The sequence below is a fragment of the Haliotis cracherodii genome, unplaced genomic scaffold, assembly GCF_022045235.1.
Source record: "Haliotis cracherodii isolate W230 unplaced genomic scaffold, xgHalCrac1.p SCAF_6, whole genome shotgun sequence".
NCBI classification, from domain to species: Eukaryota; Metazoa; Mollusca; class Gastropoda; order Lepetellida; family Haliotidae; genus Haliotis; species Haliotis cracherodii.
Window position 1 is genome coordinate 68,609,126 of NW_027266319.1, and position 19,758 is coordinate 68,628,883.

The 19,758-nt window shown below is 38.4% G+C and overlaps 1 protein-coding gene across 3 annotated transcripts in view; it reads left to right on the top strand.

Moving 5' to 3' along the window:
* The window catches only part of LOC139445999 (WASH complex subunit homolog 1-like), a 136,144-nt gene that overhangs the window by 97,383 nt on the left and 19,003 nt on the right, over nucleotides 1–19,758 (top strand). For all 3 annotated transcript variants that reach the window (XM_071227266.1, XM_071227268.1, XM_071227265.1), the window contains one exon: nucleotides 19,582–19,641. In XM_071227266.1, the coding sequence (XP_071083367.1) occupies nucleotides 19,582–19,641 (60 nt within the window). The remainder of the gene's footprint in view (nucleotides 1–19,581; nucleotides 19,642–19,758) is intronic.

Consider the following 19,758-nt stretch of genomic DNA (forward strand, 5'->3'; position numbering starts at 1 on the left):
TGTTGAGTTCCAAAGTTAAAACACAGTTTTCAAGTATATAAAAGGCAGAGGCAACTGTGATTATGTTCTAAAATATATCACATTGTGGTATTTTAGAAGTACGTAACTCAAAACTCTTTGATTGACTCGTTGTGTCTTTGATGGGCTTAAGATGGTCTTCATAGATTTTATTTCGCATGGTTTAAGTTCCACTTGAGTTTAAAATGTGTATTGTCCATCGTCTGTCTATCTATGAACTCTCGAATTAGAACCATTATACCAGTTTTCTATCAACTTTTTTTGTGAAACCACATTTCTGGAAAGATATGTGCAGCCTGTAAATTGTTCAAGTCCCTACAATTAATACCTATTAGAACAATGTGGTAAAGAATTAACCCTTGAAGATCATTCTCAGAATCACGGGCCCATTGACGCTAAAACATTTGGAAGATGTGTAGCAACATAATGGGATGATTTACTCTTTTTACCAATGAGTAACTTTTAAAAATATTTCTCTTTGAGATCCTGAAATCTTGGACATTAAAATGTTTTTAAAACTTACGATAATAATGTGACAATAATTGGTCCTGAAAACAAATTTGACGTTTCTTTCCAAGATGACAAAAGCTTTTTCCAAAGCTCTTTCTTTCTTAAATTGAACAAAACACCAACAAAGTCGAAACTTTTAACAGTATCGCTAGTGTTGACGAATACATTTTGTGCATATATTGATCATAAGAAATTTCATATTTTCTTCTCTCAACTGTTGCCATTTTTGACAATGTTTTCTTTCATCCTCTGTGCCAAATATGGTTACATAGATGTCTTGTACAGCTCAGGTATATGATTACAGTTACGTTTGCCTTTTAATTACGCATTTGGTGATAGCACAACGATGCTAGAATTAGTATATATGTTTGCAATGCGCACAGTGCGTCATCAATCATTTATTTTCAATCTTGTTGTGCAAAGTGTTTCATTTGTCATAACTGTACATAGAACCTATTCAGTGGCTCCAAATTTAAAACAGGTGTCGCAGATCCTTGAATGTGTATGCAATGCTTTCTCAACAGAATAAAGACACTTTGATGATTTAACATGTGTAAATGTTGAGTTTCCAATTCAATCTTCATGTGTATAATAGGATTTTCTGCCATAAAAGTCTCGGATCGGTCATGATCAATATTACATATTCTAATCAAAGATTAGATCTACATGTTTATTCAATCGAAATAGAATAAAAAATAATACTAGTAAAAGTTGTAATACCAATTATGATGAGAGGGCGTTGTTTGATTAATGTGGAGGCTCTTCATGATAGAATTGTTTTGTGCACTTTTGCACACATTTATTTGTCTGATGATCATCCCGTGAAGCATGTCAAGACAGTTTTCTAAGACGAGCCACGGGTGTGGAACATAATCTCAATGTCATTGTTCATTTTGTTGATGGTGCTGTACTGCTGGGCGGTACAGAAATGAGTGTCAACCAAGCGAAGTGCCATGTCATGTTTTTCAAGGAGATCTGAACGAACACTGCATCGAGTTTATGTGCAGTGTGTTAAGAAGATCAGAAGTCCTTCGCTTGGATGAAGTCGTCTGGACTGAAAAGTGAAACAGAAGGCTTTCTGTTTGCTGCTCAGGACCAGTCACTTCCAACTCGAAACTGTGATTTTGCATCAAATTGTGAATGTGAAATCTAGATTATCTAATGAATTTAATGAGACTGTCCATCGCATTGTCAGTTGATGCCCAGCTTTGGCACAGACACAGTGTCTTAAGCAACATGATTACCGTCTTCACCACGCTTGTGGTTTTGACGTGACATTTTCTATATAAAAGAACATTTAAAACGGGATGACAAGATAACTAAAACATCTGTCCATTATCACTAACTCACATTCAGAACTTGGCATCTAAGTCTTCTCGAACAGCTTAAATATCTTCAAATAGGCTAAAAATAAGTGGTTAGAAACAGTATTGAAAAGTTCAGAAAGTGTTTGAAAAAGAATACAAAATTATGACGAATCAGTGCACAATCCAGACATTCCAATAGAGTGTGCTTGGCAGTCAGAGGACTACAAGCAACACATTGAGGGTGGGATCCGCTCTCTTCAATAAAGGAGAGTGTGTATAATGGCAGTGTCCAATGCGACAGCTTCGGGTCACAACTTCATCCTAACGACTTAAAGCAGTAAAGGCATGATACCCGAATCGATGATTGTATGACATGACGCTTATAACAGACCTCGTTATTCTAGCTTTGCTGCCAATTATTTCCAACATACTGCAAAACAGCAGGTTTCATGTCAGCATATTGCTCGACAATGACTTTTTAAGAGCAGTTTTAGCTGCAGAATCAACTTTCGAAATTCCTTTACTGCCAACGCGCATAGGAAGCCAAGAAAAGATGATCTCATTAAGACATCACGTAACATAACCTTAAGGTATGCCTGGAGACACCCAGACACGTCTAAAAGAAATTACTCTTTATCCTTTCTATTGACTCCCAAACGAAAATCCCAACATTTCCGAGCCTCACAAAAAGACAATTCTACTATCAAATATACTTTGAATGATTCTAAATAGTCTATGGACATGAAGGCTTACCTTACAGGCTTTTGCACACACTTTGGAAAACACTAACCTTGAAGAAAAATAATGCCTAAACATATAATTCACAGTTTTTATTTCAGCCCCAGAATAAAACCGCTTTTCCACATTTAGCTAATAACCATCATTTCTAAACACCGTTTCTAAGACCAATTATGTAAGATTTACCAACATTTACCTCTAATCCCTATTTTAAACAATAAACGCAAACCAATCACAGAATGGTCCGCCAAACTAACATCGTCTGCGAAAAAATGTAACATGTAAATCCCTCTCTAACTGATTTACATGGAGAATACTTAACACTTGGCTCGACATTCAACCTTGGCTAAAACCTGATGATGAGCTGAAAATATCTGTCCTTATATCACCACATTTCACACAAACCTTCCTTTTCCTTTAAATACACTCAAAACATAAAACTTCCCACAACTGCTCTGTTATGTACAACGTCTGTCTATTTGCCAAATCGAACACTTTGCGAAAATCAACAAATGCCACATACCAACGATGTGTAGGTTTTTAAAAATACTTTGGACAAAGAGTGAGAGTGAGTTAGTTAATACTTTACATCACATCGCATCGGAAATATTTTTTTGATAAAGAGATTGAAGAGTAAATATACTCCTCACAAAAACTTAAGCAACAAATCTATTATGTGTCAGTCCATGTTCATATATTCCAATACATAAAAACTGACTAAAGCAATACAAAGAAAGAGCACAAACACACATTGTCCTCAAAGGGAACTGAAAAGCGTTTATGCCTAACATGTTTACAAATGACCAAAAGCAGTATCATGAAAACAATCTTGCAAAATGTGCTGCACTTAGGAGATAAATATTTCGTTTTGTAAGATTTGCGTGATGTTATGCTGAATGGATGTACGGAAATTTCATTTGAACACGACGCCGTAAGGCGGAGTGTTCAAATGAAAAATTTCCGTACATCCATTCAGCATAACATCACGCAAATCTTACAAAACGAAATATTTATCGACATTGTAACATGAACGTTAATTAAATCGATATTTAGGAGGAACTAATTTACTGAGCGCATGACACAACAAAACTGTCGTTAGTAATACGTCTCCTCGTGCTCACCTTCGAAAGGATGCATGATATGGGGTGCCGCGAAACCGATCAATGGTTTCGAGGTACTCCAATAATGAGGGTCCATTTTACGAAAGGGGTGGTCACATGTTCAAACTCATTTCTCAGAAAATAAACAAACAACAGGAAATATCACAAATTCAATTCTTTATCACAGTTCCTCATCTTACTTGTAATTTGTAGTTATGCGTAACTATGAAATACAAATAATCAAAATTAGAAAAGACGTACATACTGTTTGGCCCCTGTACAAGATAGTGTCAACTCGCCTGAAACTGAGGTGGTGACAAGAGACGTCAAATTTCAGACATGCAGCTTAGCTGGGATTGAAAAAGTTGTTTACTGTTTCAGTAGAATAACATATGTGAGAGAGGCCGTGGAAATTAGCAGAAGAATTAACCTGGAAATTACTCACGGGAGCAGTGGACAGTGGCAGGATATTTGTATCTATGACAAGTACCAAATTACGTTCGTTAGCGAGCTGCTCCTGTCTCTGAAAAATGTTCGAATAATGTCGTTTTTGAGACGAGCACGAGTCAGTGGAATACGACTTCAACGATTCATCGGATTTGTGGCCGGTAATTCTGCAAATCTCGCGATTCAATACCTGCGTTTGACAGTAAAGTGACGGCAGTTTGCAGTGTGAAATTCCCGGTCTTGGATAATGTTTATGCTGCGCTCAAATGGCGGCCCCCTGATGTGCCTGTGTATGGCAGCACGCAACCCAACAAAACTCGATTTTGAGTAAAGTTCTCCCTCAGCATTTCTGACTTCGGCATAAAAGAACCTCAGTCTCTCATTCAGTTGAAAAGCAGGAAGCTCTTCGAACGTGGGTTCAAAACCTCGGAAACCAAGCCATTCTGGAAGTGAAAAGATTGCCGTGTTCAGGGTACAAATGTGACGGTAAGTGGGAGTATTTCGTTATTATTACGGTGTCGTGTTTAAATGAAATTTCCGTATATCCATTTAGTATAACATATCTCAAATCTTACAAAACGAAATATTTAATTTATGTTAAGATTTTGGTCAATCTCGTTATATTATTGCCAATTTTTGCGATGACACATTGGTCACGCTTTACATTGCTATTATGGCAATGGTGTAAGGGAGGTAACTCTCGCTGATGTTGATCGAATCTGCGTAGGAATTTTTTTTTATTTGTTTATGTATTCTTTTATGTTTCAATGGCTTACGTCGAAATATTTTAACTCCCAGTAGATTTGGAGAGGTTCCTATCCACGATGTCCTGTACTGCTTTTGTATCAAGGGACGCGAAGCGGTGACTGGACGCTTGAACTTTGGGCTCTACGGAAACGCTGGCTGTATTTCCTAGTTCGGGGGCCATCTCAGAACGGTTTTCAGCTTCAACAGCTTTTTGTGGGTTATAATAAGAACAAAATTAGGTGGATGTATGAAAGTCATTATAGAGTTGCAATAAATGTTTTTTACTCTGTTAAAAATTGATTTTGTTTTGTTTTTTCCTTTGGCCAAGCCCAAGAAAATTACATTATTTATGATTATGATTTTGTAATTAATGGAAAAAGGTAAATTTCATTTACCTTCAAATTCTTGTATTATCTCAGAAAATGTCTCGTCGCCCCATTCACTCAATATTTCATCGAAATCTCCGATGTGGAAGTCAGGGTAAATTTCCATCTGTTCCTCCATGTTGATGATTTCAAAAATAGTTCCATTAATTAATGTATACATACACGGTGATGAGACCCCAAAAATTCAGCGATGTTATGCTCATTCGACAACACTTTTTAACCAATCAGATCAGGGAACATACCTACATTTATGTTACAATGAAAGATGAAAATCTTTAAATTTGAGTTTAAGTCTGTAACGTGTATGTCCACCATTGGCTTGAATGCAAGCTTCTACACGTCTTGGTATTGACCAGATACGCCTGTCACACGTCTTGGCATTGACCAGATACGCCTGTCAAGTGTCTGTTGTTGAATGTTCTGCCATTCTCTCCTTAAGGCCTGTTCAAGTTGATCCAGATTCTGAGGACGAACATGAAGACCATAAACACACCTTCCAAGAATGTCCCATGCATGTTCAATGGGATTAAGATCCGGAGACCTTGCAGGCCAGTCCATATGCGTGATGTTGTTGGTCTGAAGAGGATCAGTGACAACTCTTGCTCGATGTGGACGAGCATTATCATCCATAAAGACGAAGTTAGGACCTGCTTGTTGTGCCAGGGAAATGATCACAGGTGTGACAATCCCGTCCCTGTACCGTACTCCAGTCATGGCACCACGTCTGATGACCACAAGATCAGTTCTGTGTCCAACCCTGATGCCAGCCCAGATCATCAAACGTCCACCTCCGTACTGGTCATGTTCAGCAATTGTACAGTTGGCGTATCGTTCATTACGGTTTCTCCACACACGTGCCCTACCATCGTTGAAGTCAAGGCAGAATCTTGACTCGTCTGTGAAGAGAACGCTACGCCAGCGATTGACCCTCCAGTTACGGCGTTGATTGGCCCAAGCAAGTCTATGTTGTCGATGGTGTGCAGGCAGAGGGATATGTCGTACTGGTCGTCTGGACCTCAGATCCTGAGCGTGAAGTCTGTTTCTTACTGTTTGTGTTGAGAGTCTGTTTCCTGCAACTCTCTGAAGGTCATTCTGGAGAGATCTGGCCGTAGTAAACCTGTTTCACCGGGTTAGGGTGGCTAAATACCGGTCCTCACGAGGAGTTGTCACCTTTGGACGACCTGTCCACTCTCAGCAATATTCCAGCTATTTGAAGGTGGTCTGTAAATAATCGAGTCTAGACTAGACAATCGAGTGATTGACATCATGAGTGTCGATTTACACAAGTGGGATACGATGACATGCATCTACCAAGTCAGCAAGTCTGACCACCCGATCCCCTTAGTCACCAACTCTTAAGTTATCCCTTGGCCAGCTGCTGGAGAAGCAAAAGTCACCGTTTACGGCACCTAGCATAACAGGATGCTCCTAATAAGATGCTAGTTTGTTAATTGTTCACATAATCAAAATCAATGTTGTCGTTTCACACATTCAAAAACATTATACAATAAACAGGACATGTATAGCTGCTAGGATTCACGCATCAGCCAATGAAAACCTCTGTCACGCACCCCTGCGCTAGTACCTTTAGACCACGTCCCCAAATACGTTTTTGGTTTTGGAGCCGAATACAGAGCGTGTCACACATATGAATATAATTCATATTCGCTAAAACATAACTTTTTTCACTTTACTTTGCATTACAAACATTTCAAGATACACTTTTACTTTCAAGATAAATGTCTCTTTTACATCTTTCAAGTAAATCTAAAAAAAGTATATTTATTTGGCTTTCATACATTACATTCACGACCAAATCAAACGGGTTGCTCTTTCAATGTACTACTCAACCCGGAAGTAAATGCTTTAACTGAACACCCCAAAACATGCAAAAGTTCTACCAACGTATCAACAGTAATATTAACGTCTATCCAAATGTACATTACATCTATTGTTAACAACCGGTTCAGTGCTTGCAATCACCCCTCGCGTCAACTGTAACTTACAAACTAAAACTGCAACCGACACGTAACAGAGAGGTGATCTGATTCACTTCTGAAGTCTTCAACTAATCAGATATAGATTGAACACACTGGAAGATACAAGGACATAATCTATCAAACCTGTACGGTACGAGTAATACATGTGAACGCTCGGGTTAAATCACTAGATTTACGGCCATTTACAATTTAAAATTCCCAATACTCAACATAAATCCACTAGACATAGGTCAAATCGATTTGTTTCATGTCTTTTGTTGTACAAGGTTCACGAAAGGTGTTATAGTATCATGCATGTCACCGAGCTGAAGTAGGTCAACGTCCGACTCATCATCAATAATAGACCTAAAAGTATTTAGTGTCAGCTTTTAAATCTCCAAACGACACAATTTTCTGTTTCAGTACCATATTACGTCTTAATTTTAGCATTGTCAGTGTCAAGTTCCTCAATACTGATATTATAATATAATAATAGCTCTATTGTTTGTGGAAGATTGACAAAGTTTGACGAATATACAGAGAAGTCCCCCCAAAATAACGCCCTACATTCATCACAAGCCATGTTTCAAAAGCAACACATGGAATTATGGTAAAATATCTTGAACTACTGAATCGCCATTATGCATGGTTTTAGATTCTAACGAAGCAGGTGCTCGTTTCCACTAAGTGAATTCCCTGAATGTTATCACTGCAGATATTTAAACTCACACTTTCCAAATGGTAATTGTCTCCTTTATCATTCACTCTGAGGCCACGCCCCTAACTTGTTGACTTGTCATCGCTCACCCTCGGGCGAATTTCTTTATCTGAACAATATCACTTCGGTTGGAATTCTGTTTTCTAATTTTTCTTATTTCTTAAATGTCATTGTCTTTACGTGTATATATATATATATTGTCCCCAATAACCAGCTTGTCATAAGCAAAGTAAGCCGCCTTTCCCTCCTCTCCAGGCTTGACGATGTTACACGTCCTGTCTGCGCCCTCTCTGTGTAAAATCATTAGCGGCATGGGGCGGCCAAGTCGTTTAAGGCGCCGTGATTCGCTGTGCAGAGTTGCGTCCCTTGGGCACGCCAGAAACCTATGGCTATAGGTTCGAATCCCGGTCGGCCCAATTATGTTTCTAGGTTTGTCAGCACCATACCCGTGCTCTTGGGTTTCACCTAAGTGGTAAACGTCTGAGACCTGCATCACTTCGGGCTTTCCCACATTAAGCTGACACGCCGTGTTAAAGCCAACTCACTCACTCACGCGTTTGCAGTTTCTGGCACATTGATTTTGAACTTGACGATTATAGGTTTAACTCTATTTCTTGATTTAAGGCACTGGGCACGCTTGATCAGAACACACTGAATGTTGTCGAGTTCTGGAGTGTTCTACAGGAAATCACGCACTACTGTATCATTCCAACTTTCTGATGGCGAATCCTATGAATCACAAAGCTATTCCGAAGACTTTGAGCTTTTTGATTGTTCAACACTGTTTCAAGTTTATTCAGCTGTATTTTGGCTTTCTATTTTCATCTTTTAGAACTTAAAATTTACTTTTAATTCCTGATAGACACCATGAGTGAAGCAGTGCCCCTTTTATGTGCCTGAGTGGGTGGTATATTCTCAGGAGAGTATTTTTTACTAGTTGTAAAAAGACAATGTCTGGCTTCATTGACTTTAGCTAAACCACACCACTTACTATAAATGATAATCACAAATCATTCCAGCTTCTGCATGTGAATAGATTGAAGGCTGAACAGATCTAGTTGATTGGTTAGTGTCCCCAGTGTTTCAGTGAGTTTTGGTGTGTTTGGCCAAGATGGCAAGGCAGTCCTCTTGCCACACACAAGGATCTGTGATATCGTGTCGCATCCTGTGATGGAATGGAAAAGCGGCAATGTCAGAGACCTCAAAGGTCAGAACAGATATCATGGATGGGAATAATGCGAAATTTGTCCCCGCTACCGAACGACACCCACAGCTCTGAGAGACTAAGTGTAGAGAAGAAGCGTATGGCAAGGACAACCACAACACTCCGAACAGTACGAACATATGCTGTCAGTGCTACAGCATGTGCCAGATGAAGGAACATCCTTGTATCTGCTCCAGAGTGGTAACAGGGTGGGAGAGCTGATACATTGCACAGCCACATCTCAAATTTGGTAATGAGAAGGATCTTACTTGACAAGCTCCTCACTGAGGTCACAGAATAACTCCTTTTTGTTTTAGAAATCCACTGTTTGCTTTCCCCAATCCTAGCCCGTGGACCTGTGCTGAGGCTTATTTGTGAGGGATCTTGGGTTGTATTCTTGGTAGTTATCCCATATGGCATCTATACGTGCAACTGTTGTAGTTATCTGAGATTCCAGGAATGGCATACTCAGCAAATGTCTTCGCTGACCGCGCCACATGAACATCTGTGGCCATGTCCAGCACAACAACTATGGCTAATTTGGCCTGGAAGTTGTCGACCAATTGGTGCTTTGGTGCATTCCAGAATATCAGACTTGTTGCCTAATCAAAGTGAACCATGATCAGCCAAACTTGGTGGTTCCCTTTGATTTTCAAAACGAAACAACTTCCATATCTACATCTGCTCGTGAATGTAGTGAAAGAAAGAGTGTTGTCATTAGAGTCATATTTTTCTTCAGATCAGGACGAATGTCAGGATTTTATTATGGCGGATAATGTTTGACACTGGCACCGTCACCTTGCTGAGTGTCTGTGTAACGTATTGTGTATGAAGGTCTTCGCCAAATTGATGAACCCTAGAGAGAAGATATCTAATGAGTGAGTTAAAATTTAACCTCACTATTTCAGCCTTATAGAGACGAGACCAGGTTAATATCTTCACAATTTAGTGATATAGGCAAAGTTAAATATAATAATTTATGCAACATATTTGAGCATAACAATATCAAATATACAGTTTTAAAACACGGGCTATCAGCCACCAGTAACCAAATCTAGGCCACCCCGCTGGTGATCATTGGGACTTACAGTTCTTTTGCTTCTTGAAATGATACCCAGCAGGATCTATGTCATCACTTTAACTACTGGGGGTTTTGCACAATACCAGCCAATATTAAATAATACTCGGCAATGAGTTGGCTTAAAAACATTGGTTGATGATAGTTACATCGATTATGATAGGATGACGTGTCATACAGGGGGACACTAATTTTAAAGTACTTTAATCTCCTGGAAAGGGCCTTCAATATCAGTTTATAATAGCAAATTTATAAACAAGCATTTAATTATTCACATACATATTTATAACTTTAAATCTAAATTTTCAAGTAATTTAAGATGAGATGCCCGCTGACACAGGAAAAGAAATATTTTATATTTACGCTTTGATAATGTTAAATCACTTGCGATTGCTAAGTCCGAACAGTCAAGCAATATATACTCTTTAAAAAAAAAAGAAACTTGCCATAGATGTAAAACCACTTTTTTGCCAAATATATAATATAATTACATTAAATGAGAACCAAATAAGTCAAACAGAAAGATGATGTGTCTATAATTCGCGAAAACACATGCAAAGCACATAAACGTAGCGTTTGGGGATCAATTTTACAGCTTCATCCAAACGCAACTGCCTGTAAAAAACTTGCAGCACAGGATCCTGCATTTAGGCATGCAGGCCCCCCCTGCTGAATTGGTAAAAAAATCAACATCAACGGCTGTTCATACTGTCCTTATAACGGCAGTAGAGGCGGTGACAGAATGCCAAGACTGAATGCAGCTCAACGGAACAACACCATTAGGAGATTACAAGCTGGAGCTACTCGGCAAGAAGTGGCCTGGCACTTTGCGTATCCGGACAGACAATCTCCGCACTGTTGACCCGATACAACAACACCAACAGAGGTGACGATAGACCAAGGTCAGGAAGACCAAGGGTAACAACCCAAGCACAAGATCGATACATCCGGCTGCGACACCTCCGAGACCGCACTACCACAGCCACGTCTACAACCACACAGATTCCTGGGGTATGCAGAATATCAGATCAAACGATACGCAACAGACTGAGGGAGGTGGGACTTTTAGCGCGAAGACATGTTCGACGTCATGTATTGAACTCATGTCATCTTGCGGACCGTCTGCTTTGCTGCCAACAGAGGGTTAGATGGGCACGTGCAAGGTGGAGAAATGTACTATTCACTGACGAGTCCCGTTTCCTACTCACACGTGCTGATGGGCGTGCACGTGTCTACAGACGTCGGGGTGAACGTTACGTCCCAAACTGTGTGCAGCAGGTTGTCCCATTTGGCGGCGGGAGTGTCATGGTAAGGGCTGGAATTCATCACGGTGGTAGGACGCCTCTTGTTCATGTGGCAGGTGCGTTGACAGGTGTGCGTTACAGAGACTTGATCCTACAGCCTTACGTTCTTCCTCACGTCAACGTTCATGGCGGACAGTTGCAACAGGACAACGATCGACCGCATATTGCACGTGTTTGTCAGGACTTCTTACAGCACAACACCATCCAGACATTACCTTAGCCAGCCCGGTTACCAGATTTTTCCCCGATTGAGCATCTGTGGGACGCGTTGGATCGACACGTTCGCAAAAGGAATCCACCGACCAAACACTTCCGGCGCTTCTTGATGCACTTCAGCCTGAATAGCAGCACATCCAACAGCGTGTTATTGACAACTTGATTGCATCTATGGGTCGTCGGCGTCAAGCAGTAATTGATGCACGTGGTGGGCACAAACGATACTGACATTTTCTGTACCCCTGTGACATTAACTGTCTTTAGTAAACAGACTGTGGGCAATACGACATCGTCGTGAAACGACCTTGTCATATCTTGACTGACGACCAAAGTTGGTGTGACCGATTGTTGCTTTTAATTCGTTTAGTTTATTGCTTCCTACCCGGGTGTCCCACCTCTTTTTAATCGTATATGTTATCATAGAGTTTTAAATATGTTAAGATCAAGTGGTTAGAAACTTAGTAAAAGTTCAGATAAGGTATGCACATTAACATAAAAGCACTGTCTCAAAAGTGCAAATAAACACAGTCAATCAAAACGTGCTTCATAGTAATTTGACTATTAAAAGGAATGCAAAAAGGTGCATCTTCATCTTTCAATATAAATGAGTGAGTATGATGACTGTGTCCAATGCTGCACCGCAGGTAAGATCGTTGTAGTTCCAGAATAAACTTCGCGTGCAAGACAGGGTCTGTTTTAACATGTATAATCTGATTTACGTTAAAACATTGCCTTTATGTTTTGTTAAAGTGTATGATTGGAATAGACACTTCAACAACACAAGGAACGCACCAGAGATTGAACGTCGAAAATGTCGTTAATTGCAATAGTGAACCACATAACTATCGAGTCGATAGCTAAAAGTACTAATTCTTCCCGACTCAATGCTGAAAGAAGTGTGAAACAACATACTGTTTCGTTTATGAAGGAAAGGATAAAAACCTAAGTTTTCTGCAAGCGATTATTGACGCCCGTGACCTTTTGGATAACTCAAAAGCAGCTAATCTTAGTTTATACTCAAGATGGGAGTGGTTTCCCTGAGTATAAGCCCGTAGAGGAGAATCTATCTTGCCCGATTCATTTATGTTGTTGAATCGCTGAGCTCCCATTATATTTCTTGGGGGTGACTTTTGTGTCAGTTATTTTGACTTTAGTTTATCAGTAAATTGATCTACAAATAAATACAAGGTAAAGTGCAAAATCATACATGTCTGAATCTAAAATCGAGTTGGACGAGGACGAACAGTTTTTATATATGAATTTAAAAGAATTCATCGCACAAGCAAATACACATGATGAGGCTTTAGAATTTGTCTAAAATATCCCATAAATAGCAAAAGTATGATTATCAATATAATTAATACCCAGTGAGTATTTATTAAACAACTGCTCTCTCGAAATATTATTTATTATTCTTATTTCACGTCCACGCATTCTTGAAATCCCCCATCTTTATGTGCTTTGAAAAGGTAGTCATAATATCCTTTGTTACAGCAGCGAAACGAAAACGATATATTCAGGATTTTACCAAAAGCTTTCCCAAATAGATGACGATCATACATTTACATGTTTTCCTATGAGGACATATTATTATATTAATTTTAAGTTTGATAATAATTATGTCACTAAATCTAGAGCCAAATTTAATAATGTATTTATTCCTATTTCAATACTTTTAATAAAGCATGAGTAGGTTTATGTCTCTGTTGCAATATTTAAAAATTCTTAAATCATGACAGTTTCAATGCCGATCAAAAACTATTTCCTTTAAATAATTGGGACCTTTGATAAAACTGTCAAAGGTGCGATGGAGGAAGGTGGTAAGTGTTGTGTATCCTAACTGGTTCTACTCATTATATGCAAGCTATGCGCGTTTGCAGACAACTGTAGACAGGAGTCGTGTTTAAGATATTCGTACCTCCACCGTTGAAGATTTCGGTCTTAACTAAGATTGTGATCTTAAATCCAAGCTGTCTTACATTCGGACTGATTTTGGTTTGTGCAAGTGGAAGTTTGTTTTTCAAATTGACGTATTCAGAGCAGCTTTTGCCAAGGCACCGGCTTTACAGTTGCCACTGATGCCTACGTGATTGGGCAGCCAATAACGATAGCATGAGTTTCTCTCGTAAAATTCAAATGGAAAACTGATAGTCACAGCTGCTTGGGATACCTACTCACTACCTTTGATCCATCTGTGTAGTTACTGAAACGAGAGGGATATAGGTCCTTCAGTTCATACAATTCTTGTTGATAAAATAATTGATAAGTTACTTCTTTAGTTTTGCCAATTCTAAATTAACATCTGGTTGTACTGATTATCATGGAGGCCATGGAGGCCATGGAGGCATTGCTGTTGTTTTGTATTCTGCAATAGCAAAATGATTACATTTTATCTTTAATGTGAGATTGTATGCAAATGCCAAATGGTGGAATTGAATTTTGTTTCTGTCATACAATATTGATATGGAGGAGCAAATACATTGTTAAATATTGGATTAGATCGGTTGGAAGTTAAGTGATGTATACTAATGGCAGTTTGAATCGTTTCAAATTAAGACAAGGCTCATTTGTCTCCATATACAAACTGTCAATAGTCCTAAATGCTCCAAACCACAACTGAAGTCCCTTATGTTGAATAGTGTCAAGTTCTCTGATATACTATTTACGAATATAATGAATCAACCATTATCGTGTTTTGACCTTTTCAAAGTTGTATAGAGATGCAGAAGCCTCCACCCTCCTTGCCATATGATACCACCTTTAAAATACTAAGCGCTTTCAAACATCTAGCTTCAAGATTTTTAATATTAGGTAAAAATGATAACTTATGATCAAAGATAATACCCCAAAACTTGGTTTCTTTGACCACTTTAATTTGAATATTATTCAAATACTTGATCTTTATGTATTTTCTAAGTGTTGCAAAAGTGAGCATAACAGGGTTTTGTTTGGGTAAACTTCAAACCGTTTTCAAGAGACCATTTCTGTATTTTATAAAGACAAAATTGTAACTGTCTCTCAATGGTGTGCATATTTACACCACAGCATGATATTTTAAAATCATAAACAAATAATGAAACATTTTAAACCTTTAACAGGGCTGTCGATTTTTATGTTTACATTGTCACTGATAAAATACTGCCTTGAGGGACTCTCTTTTTTCTGATCATGTAAATTATTACTGACCTTGGCATATGATGCAAAGCTCCAAAATATCCAAAGAGAATTTCCTTCTGAATTCAGAATATAGAAATAGGTTTATCTGAGTTGTAAGTTTCTATAAATTTTTTTCTTTGCCAAATCTTTTAGAAACCATTGATATACCCCGCGTAACATCTTCTCAATAAACAGAAACATGTCATAATCCATTCGTAACAACAGATGGATTCCAGTGGTTCTGGCCGCAGTCCATATCCATCAACTCAAGGCGGTTGTGGTGGTGGAATAGGCTAGGGCATATATGGCGCTTGTGGTCTAGGAGGCGCGTGCTGACTGTAAGAAGGCTGTTTTTTAGGCATAACAGATGGCATCTGGGACTGGAACGAGCCTGTTGGATGTGATGGTCCATTCCTTTTCCCATAATGTTTGCTGTTCCTCTTTCACGAAGTCTGAGGAATACCTTGAGAGTCTGGTGATGGTTGATGAGTCTGTTGAAGAATTATTTGAGCTGAATGTTGATGTTGCTCCTTCAGGTCAGCTAGCTCTGTCTGGATATCCCACATCATGGCTTTAAAATCCATCACTTAGTTGAAACAGCAGTAGAAGAGTCGGAGGTAGAGGACATATTTATGGTAGCTGTCTTCTTTCCTGTGCTGTGACTTTGATCCCGCTTCATGTCGACTCAACTTCCCTCAAACATAGTCGGAGCTCATCAAAGTTGAAGATGTTATCATACTTATTGGCAGCAAGGCTCTTCAGTTCAGGCTTAAGGCCATCCCACATCTAGCTTCGGAGCATTTCATGCTGTTCCTCCCAGTTCAACTGACATTGAGAGGCTATCTGGTACATTAGGTTCTCCAGCCGACAACCCCATGCTGTAACATCTTCCTTGTCTCCTTGGAAAGCACCATAAAACTGACATCAGGGTCTCCTTCCTTCTCAAAGTTCCAAAAGCAGAATGGATCTTGAGCAACAGGTCTTCCACTGTGGCAGTGTGTCCCAGCTTCATGGCAACCAGTGCGGCTTCTCCCTTCAAAGCTTTTCTGATAACCTGAAGTATTACATCTAGAGAATGAGTCTTTGAACAACAAGTCATATGGAGTGTCCTTTCCAGTCTTTCCGCTAAAGAATGGTATCTTGGGGAAAGTGTTGGTATGTTATGCCAGATGTTGAAGGTGGAGCAGCAAGTCAAGGATTTGTGGCTGAGGAGGCGCCTTTGACATCAGGCTCTGTCTTTACAATAGGTCCTTCCTGTTGTGCCATCCCTTGAATCCATTCTTTAAAGTCAACTGGTCATCTTTGGAGACAGTCTCATCTTTGTAAATATAGTCAGCTATATGTCCATCTCCTCTTCTTCGAGATTCATGATGAAAGAGTATGATGCAGTCAATAGGAAGGATTACAAAAATCCAAATGAATATCACAAAAGCATGTGAAGAAGATGTGCAAGGCCTATGAAAAATCACAGAATTTGTGTTAATGGCTTGCAACAGTATTCCTAGAAAAAAACCCTCAGTAATTAAAAGGAGATACTAATATGCTTCATAATGAAGTAAAGTACCTAAGATAACTAATACCCGGTGTGAATATACGACCCACAAGACAACACGAAGGAATAGATCAAGGCATGCTGTTATGTAAATGTGAAAAAAGGTGCAGATGGGGAAAAGTTTTCAACTAGGTCATTCTGTGGTAAGGCAGTCAGAAAAAACAACAAAAACTAATTCTTACCCGATAATTATTATTTAATACTTATCCAAGTTTATTTGCATAAGTGTAGAAAGGTGAAAGAAGCAAATAGAGCTAATTTATAATTAAATATGATAGTTTCAATAAAGTAACTAAACAGCTAATCAAAACGTCTAACTAAATACTAACTAAACCAATTAAGTAAACCATGACTACGTAAGGTAGTCAAATATATCAAACTTTATTGAAACTAACAAAACAGTTAATCCAAAAGTCAAACTAAACTAAACAAAACCAAACCTACTTCCCGTAAGCACACATCCACAATACCAAAGTATACAAACTTGGTGATCACCGAAAAATGTTTTAACAAGTTGTGAAATGCTACATAACAAGGTTTACTGGTCAGATAAATATCTATAATTACAAATGTAGAGAAAGGTTGAATGTAATTACAATTACGAAACCTTACACAGATGCAGATAATTGTAATACAATAATAAAAAAATTAAGCCGGCAAAGACAAATAGATACTATGAAGTAAAATATATTACCTGATTGATTGCAAAGGGAAGTAATTTACAAATTATCAGATGTGAGAAATATGCTATGAGTACGGGAATAACGTACAACTTACATTTACTATATAGGAAACAAAATACACAACGTTATATCCACAAATGTCAATACAAAGAAGTCAGTCACAGATACCGTGAAAGTGTATGGAAACACATGGCTTGGCAGATCACAGCACATGTGCATGTACACAGGGGAGCGGAAGGGAAGCGGTCTACCCCACGAAGATTCTGGCTGACATTTCTAAAGCAAAACACCTCAATGGGGGCTCCGTTTCGAAACCGGTGTTTGTGATGGCAAAATACAAGGTCCAACACAGGCTACGGGTGTGAGTCTTGATAACCCTAATAGATACCATGTGATGTACAAAACAATAAAATTATGAATACAGTAGTGTACATGAAGCTGAACTTGATAATCATATGATATCTAAAATCATTATCTTAACCCTAAAGTAAACAAACAATTCATCAAGGGCGATAACTCGATCCCGCCATTACTTATAAGATACAATAGAGAGAGAGAGAGAGAGAGAGAGAGAGAGAGAGAGAGAGAGAGAGAGAGAGATGGTCCATGGTTCTAAAATACAATGAACATTACTTATACAATTACCACTTTGTTGAAACTAATTCATTAACTGATCTTACATTTGGCATGATGCAATATTTACAATATATATTTTGAGACACGACAGACATGTAAATTATCTGTACCCGGTGGATGACACTGGGGTGTTTGTCTTTTCCAGGCAGCCGCCTTGCGTGGTAGCTATGCAGCTGTCCGCACAAACCTATTTACAGAATCAACTATGAATGATTATCAGTTATAGAATACAATTGAAGAACAGAAAGGAATGTAACTATCTAAACACTATCATACAATGATTGACATTGAATGCAAATACAGTATTAACACAATTATAAAAAAGCAACGCATTTACTCAAACATTCACACACAGAAAGAAGGATAATGAAAAGCATTTATAGTGTTTACTTAGCCTTATTTAATTATCAACTTAGTAATATGGTGACACAATCACCATACCAGAGATAAGCATGATAATAATACTGAAATAACTTTCTACATAACTTAGAAAACATAAGTTATATTATTATACAAAACATACATAGATATGACCTAGACATTTTATAGATTACTAACCTTAACAATCGAATTATTAATCCAAAGCTCTGTCGACACCAAACCAGTGCCATGTGCCACACATTACCACCAAACAAAATATGACCAAAAAACAGTCAAATCAACATAAGAGTATCTGACCAAAACTGAAACGTCAGAAAAAAAAGAAAACAAATTAACTGTCCCAAAACCAACTTTGACGCATGTGATATTCGAGATGCGATCATAGCATGGCACCAGCGTCTCATGCTCTCAATTAATTTATGGATTGTTGGCAAGGGAAGATTGTACCACTCTTCGGTTAAGAGCATTGCCGAGCTCATTATGTGTCATGATACTTGTAGAAACACCTTTATATAATTCCAAAACCAATGAGCAATGGAAAAATATTCTCGTCCATGGGCCACTCTTCATAGTTTAACTTTTGAGTATTCGAAACATTTTTTCTTCTTTTTTTTTTTATTTGTTCTTCCTTAGTATGTACCCATGAAAACATTATGTTGAATTTTGTAAACACCTTCGACCGAGACTGGCTACAGCATGGGGAGTTGTTGGACAAATGGGTCTCCAGAATTAAAATGGGACGCGTTAATATCATGCGAGGCCTGTTTTGATTGTTGAGGTAAGTCCTCGAAAATATCTTTCTCTACAGCAGCTGCTGTCGCACTGAGTTCACTATTAACAATTTGAAAAGCATCAGTAGTCTTTGGCGAAAGTTTCGATCTGCAACTATTACAGTTTACAAGCCCAAATTCACTATGGTGGCGCGTTGACCAGTTATTTTAGTCAATGCTAGAGGTTTTCAAGTATGGGAATTCATAAGGTCAAGTTCTGGATAACCTTGTATTTTCGCAGTACCTCTTTACAGTCAACATCAAACTCAGATTAATTTGTAAAACATAAACACATTTCTTAAGCCATACATATTTTATTGTTTCTACTGTGAAGGCATGTTTTATTCAAGTACAAGGCCTTAACAATATAACATTTTTTTTATGACAAGACAAAGATTCTAGTAAGTTTTTCCCTCTTTGTCTGTGAAATTTGACGGATATTTTATGTTGTCTTAATATCATCCTTTTATGATTGTTCTGTATATGCATCCACTCACATTCTCACCGGGAAAGAGCTTGGATACTGCTGATATGTCTCAAAGCAATGTGTACTCATTCATTAGTTTTGGTCATAGCATGAAGGTTGAAAGTTTTTAAGTCTTTCTCATATTTTAGCTGTTTGTAACACTAGCAATGTACCATATTTTGCAGGACAGTCCTCAGGCCACCCGATGGGAAACATTGAGTCGAATTGGAAAGAACATATTATCCGTGAGTAGCAGTTATTTTGCACTATTGCACGATAAATTGTATCATTATCTTCATTGGTCTATGATATACACTTAACAAAAAGTAAGGGACCATAAAATATAAATGTTAATACCAAGT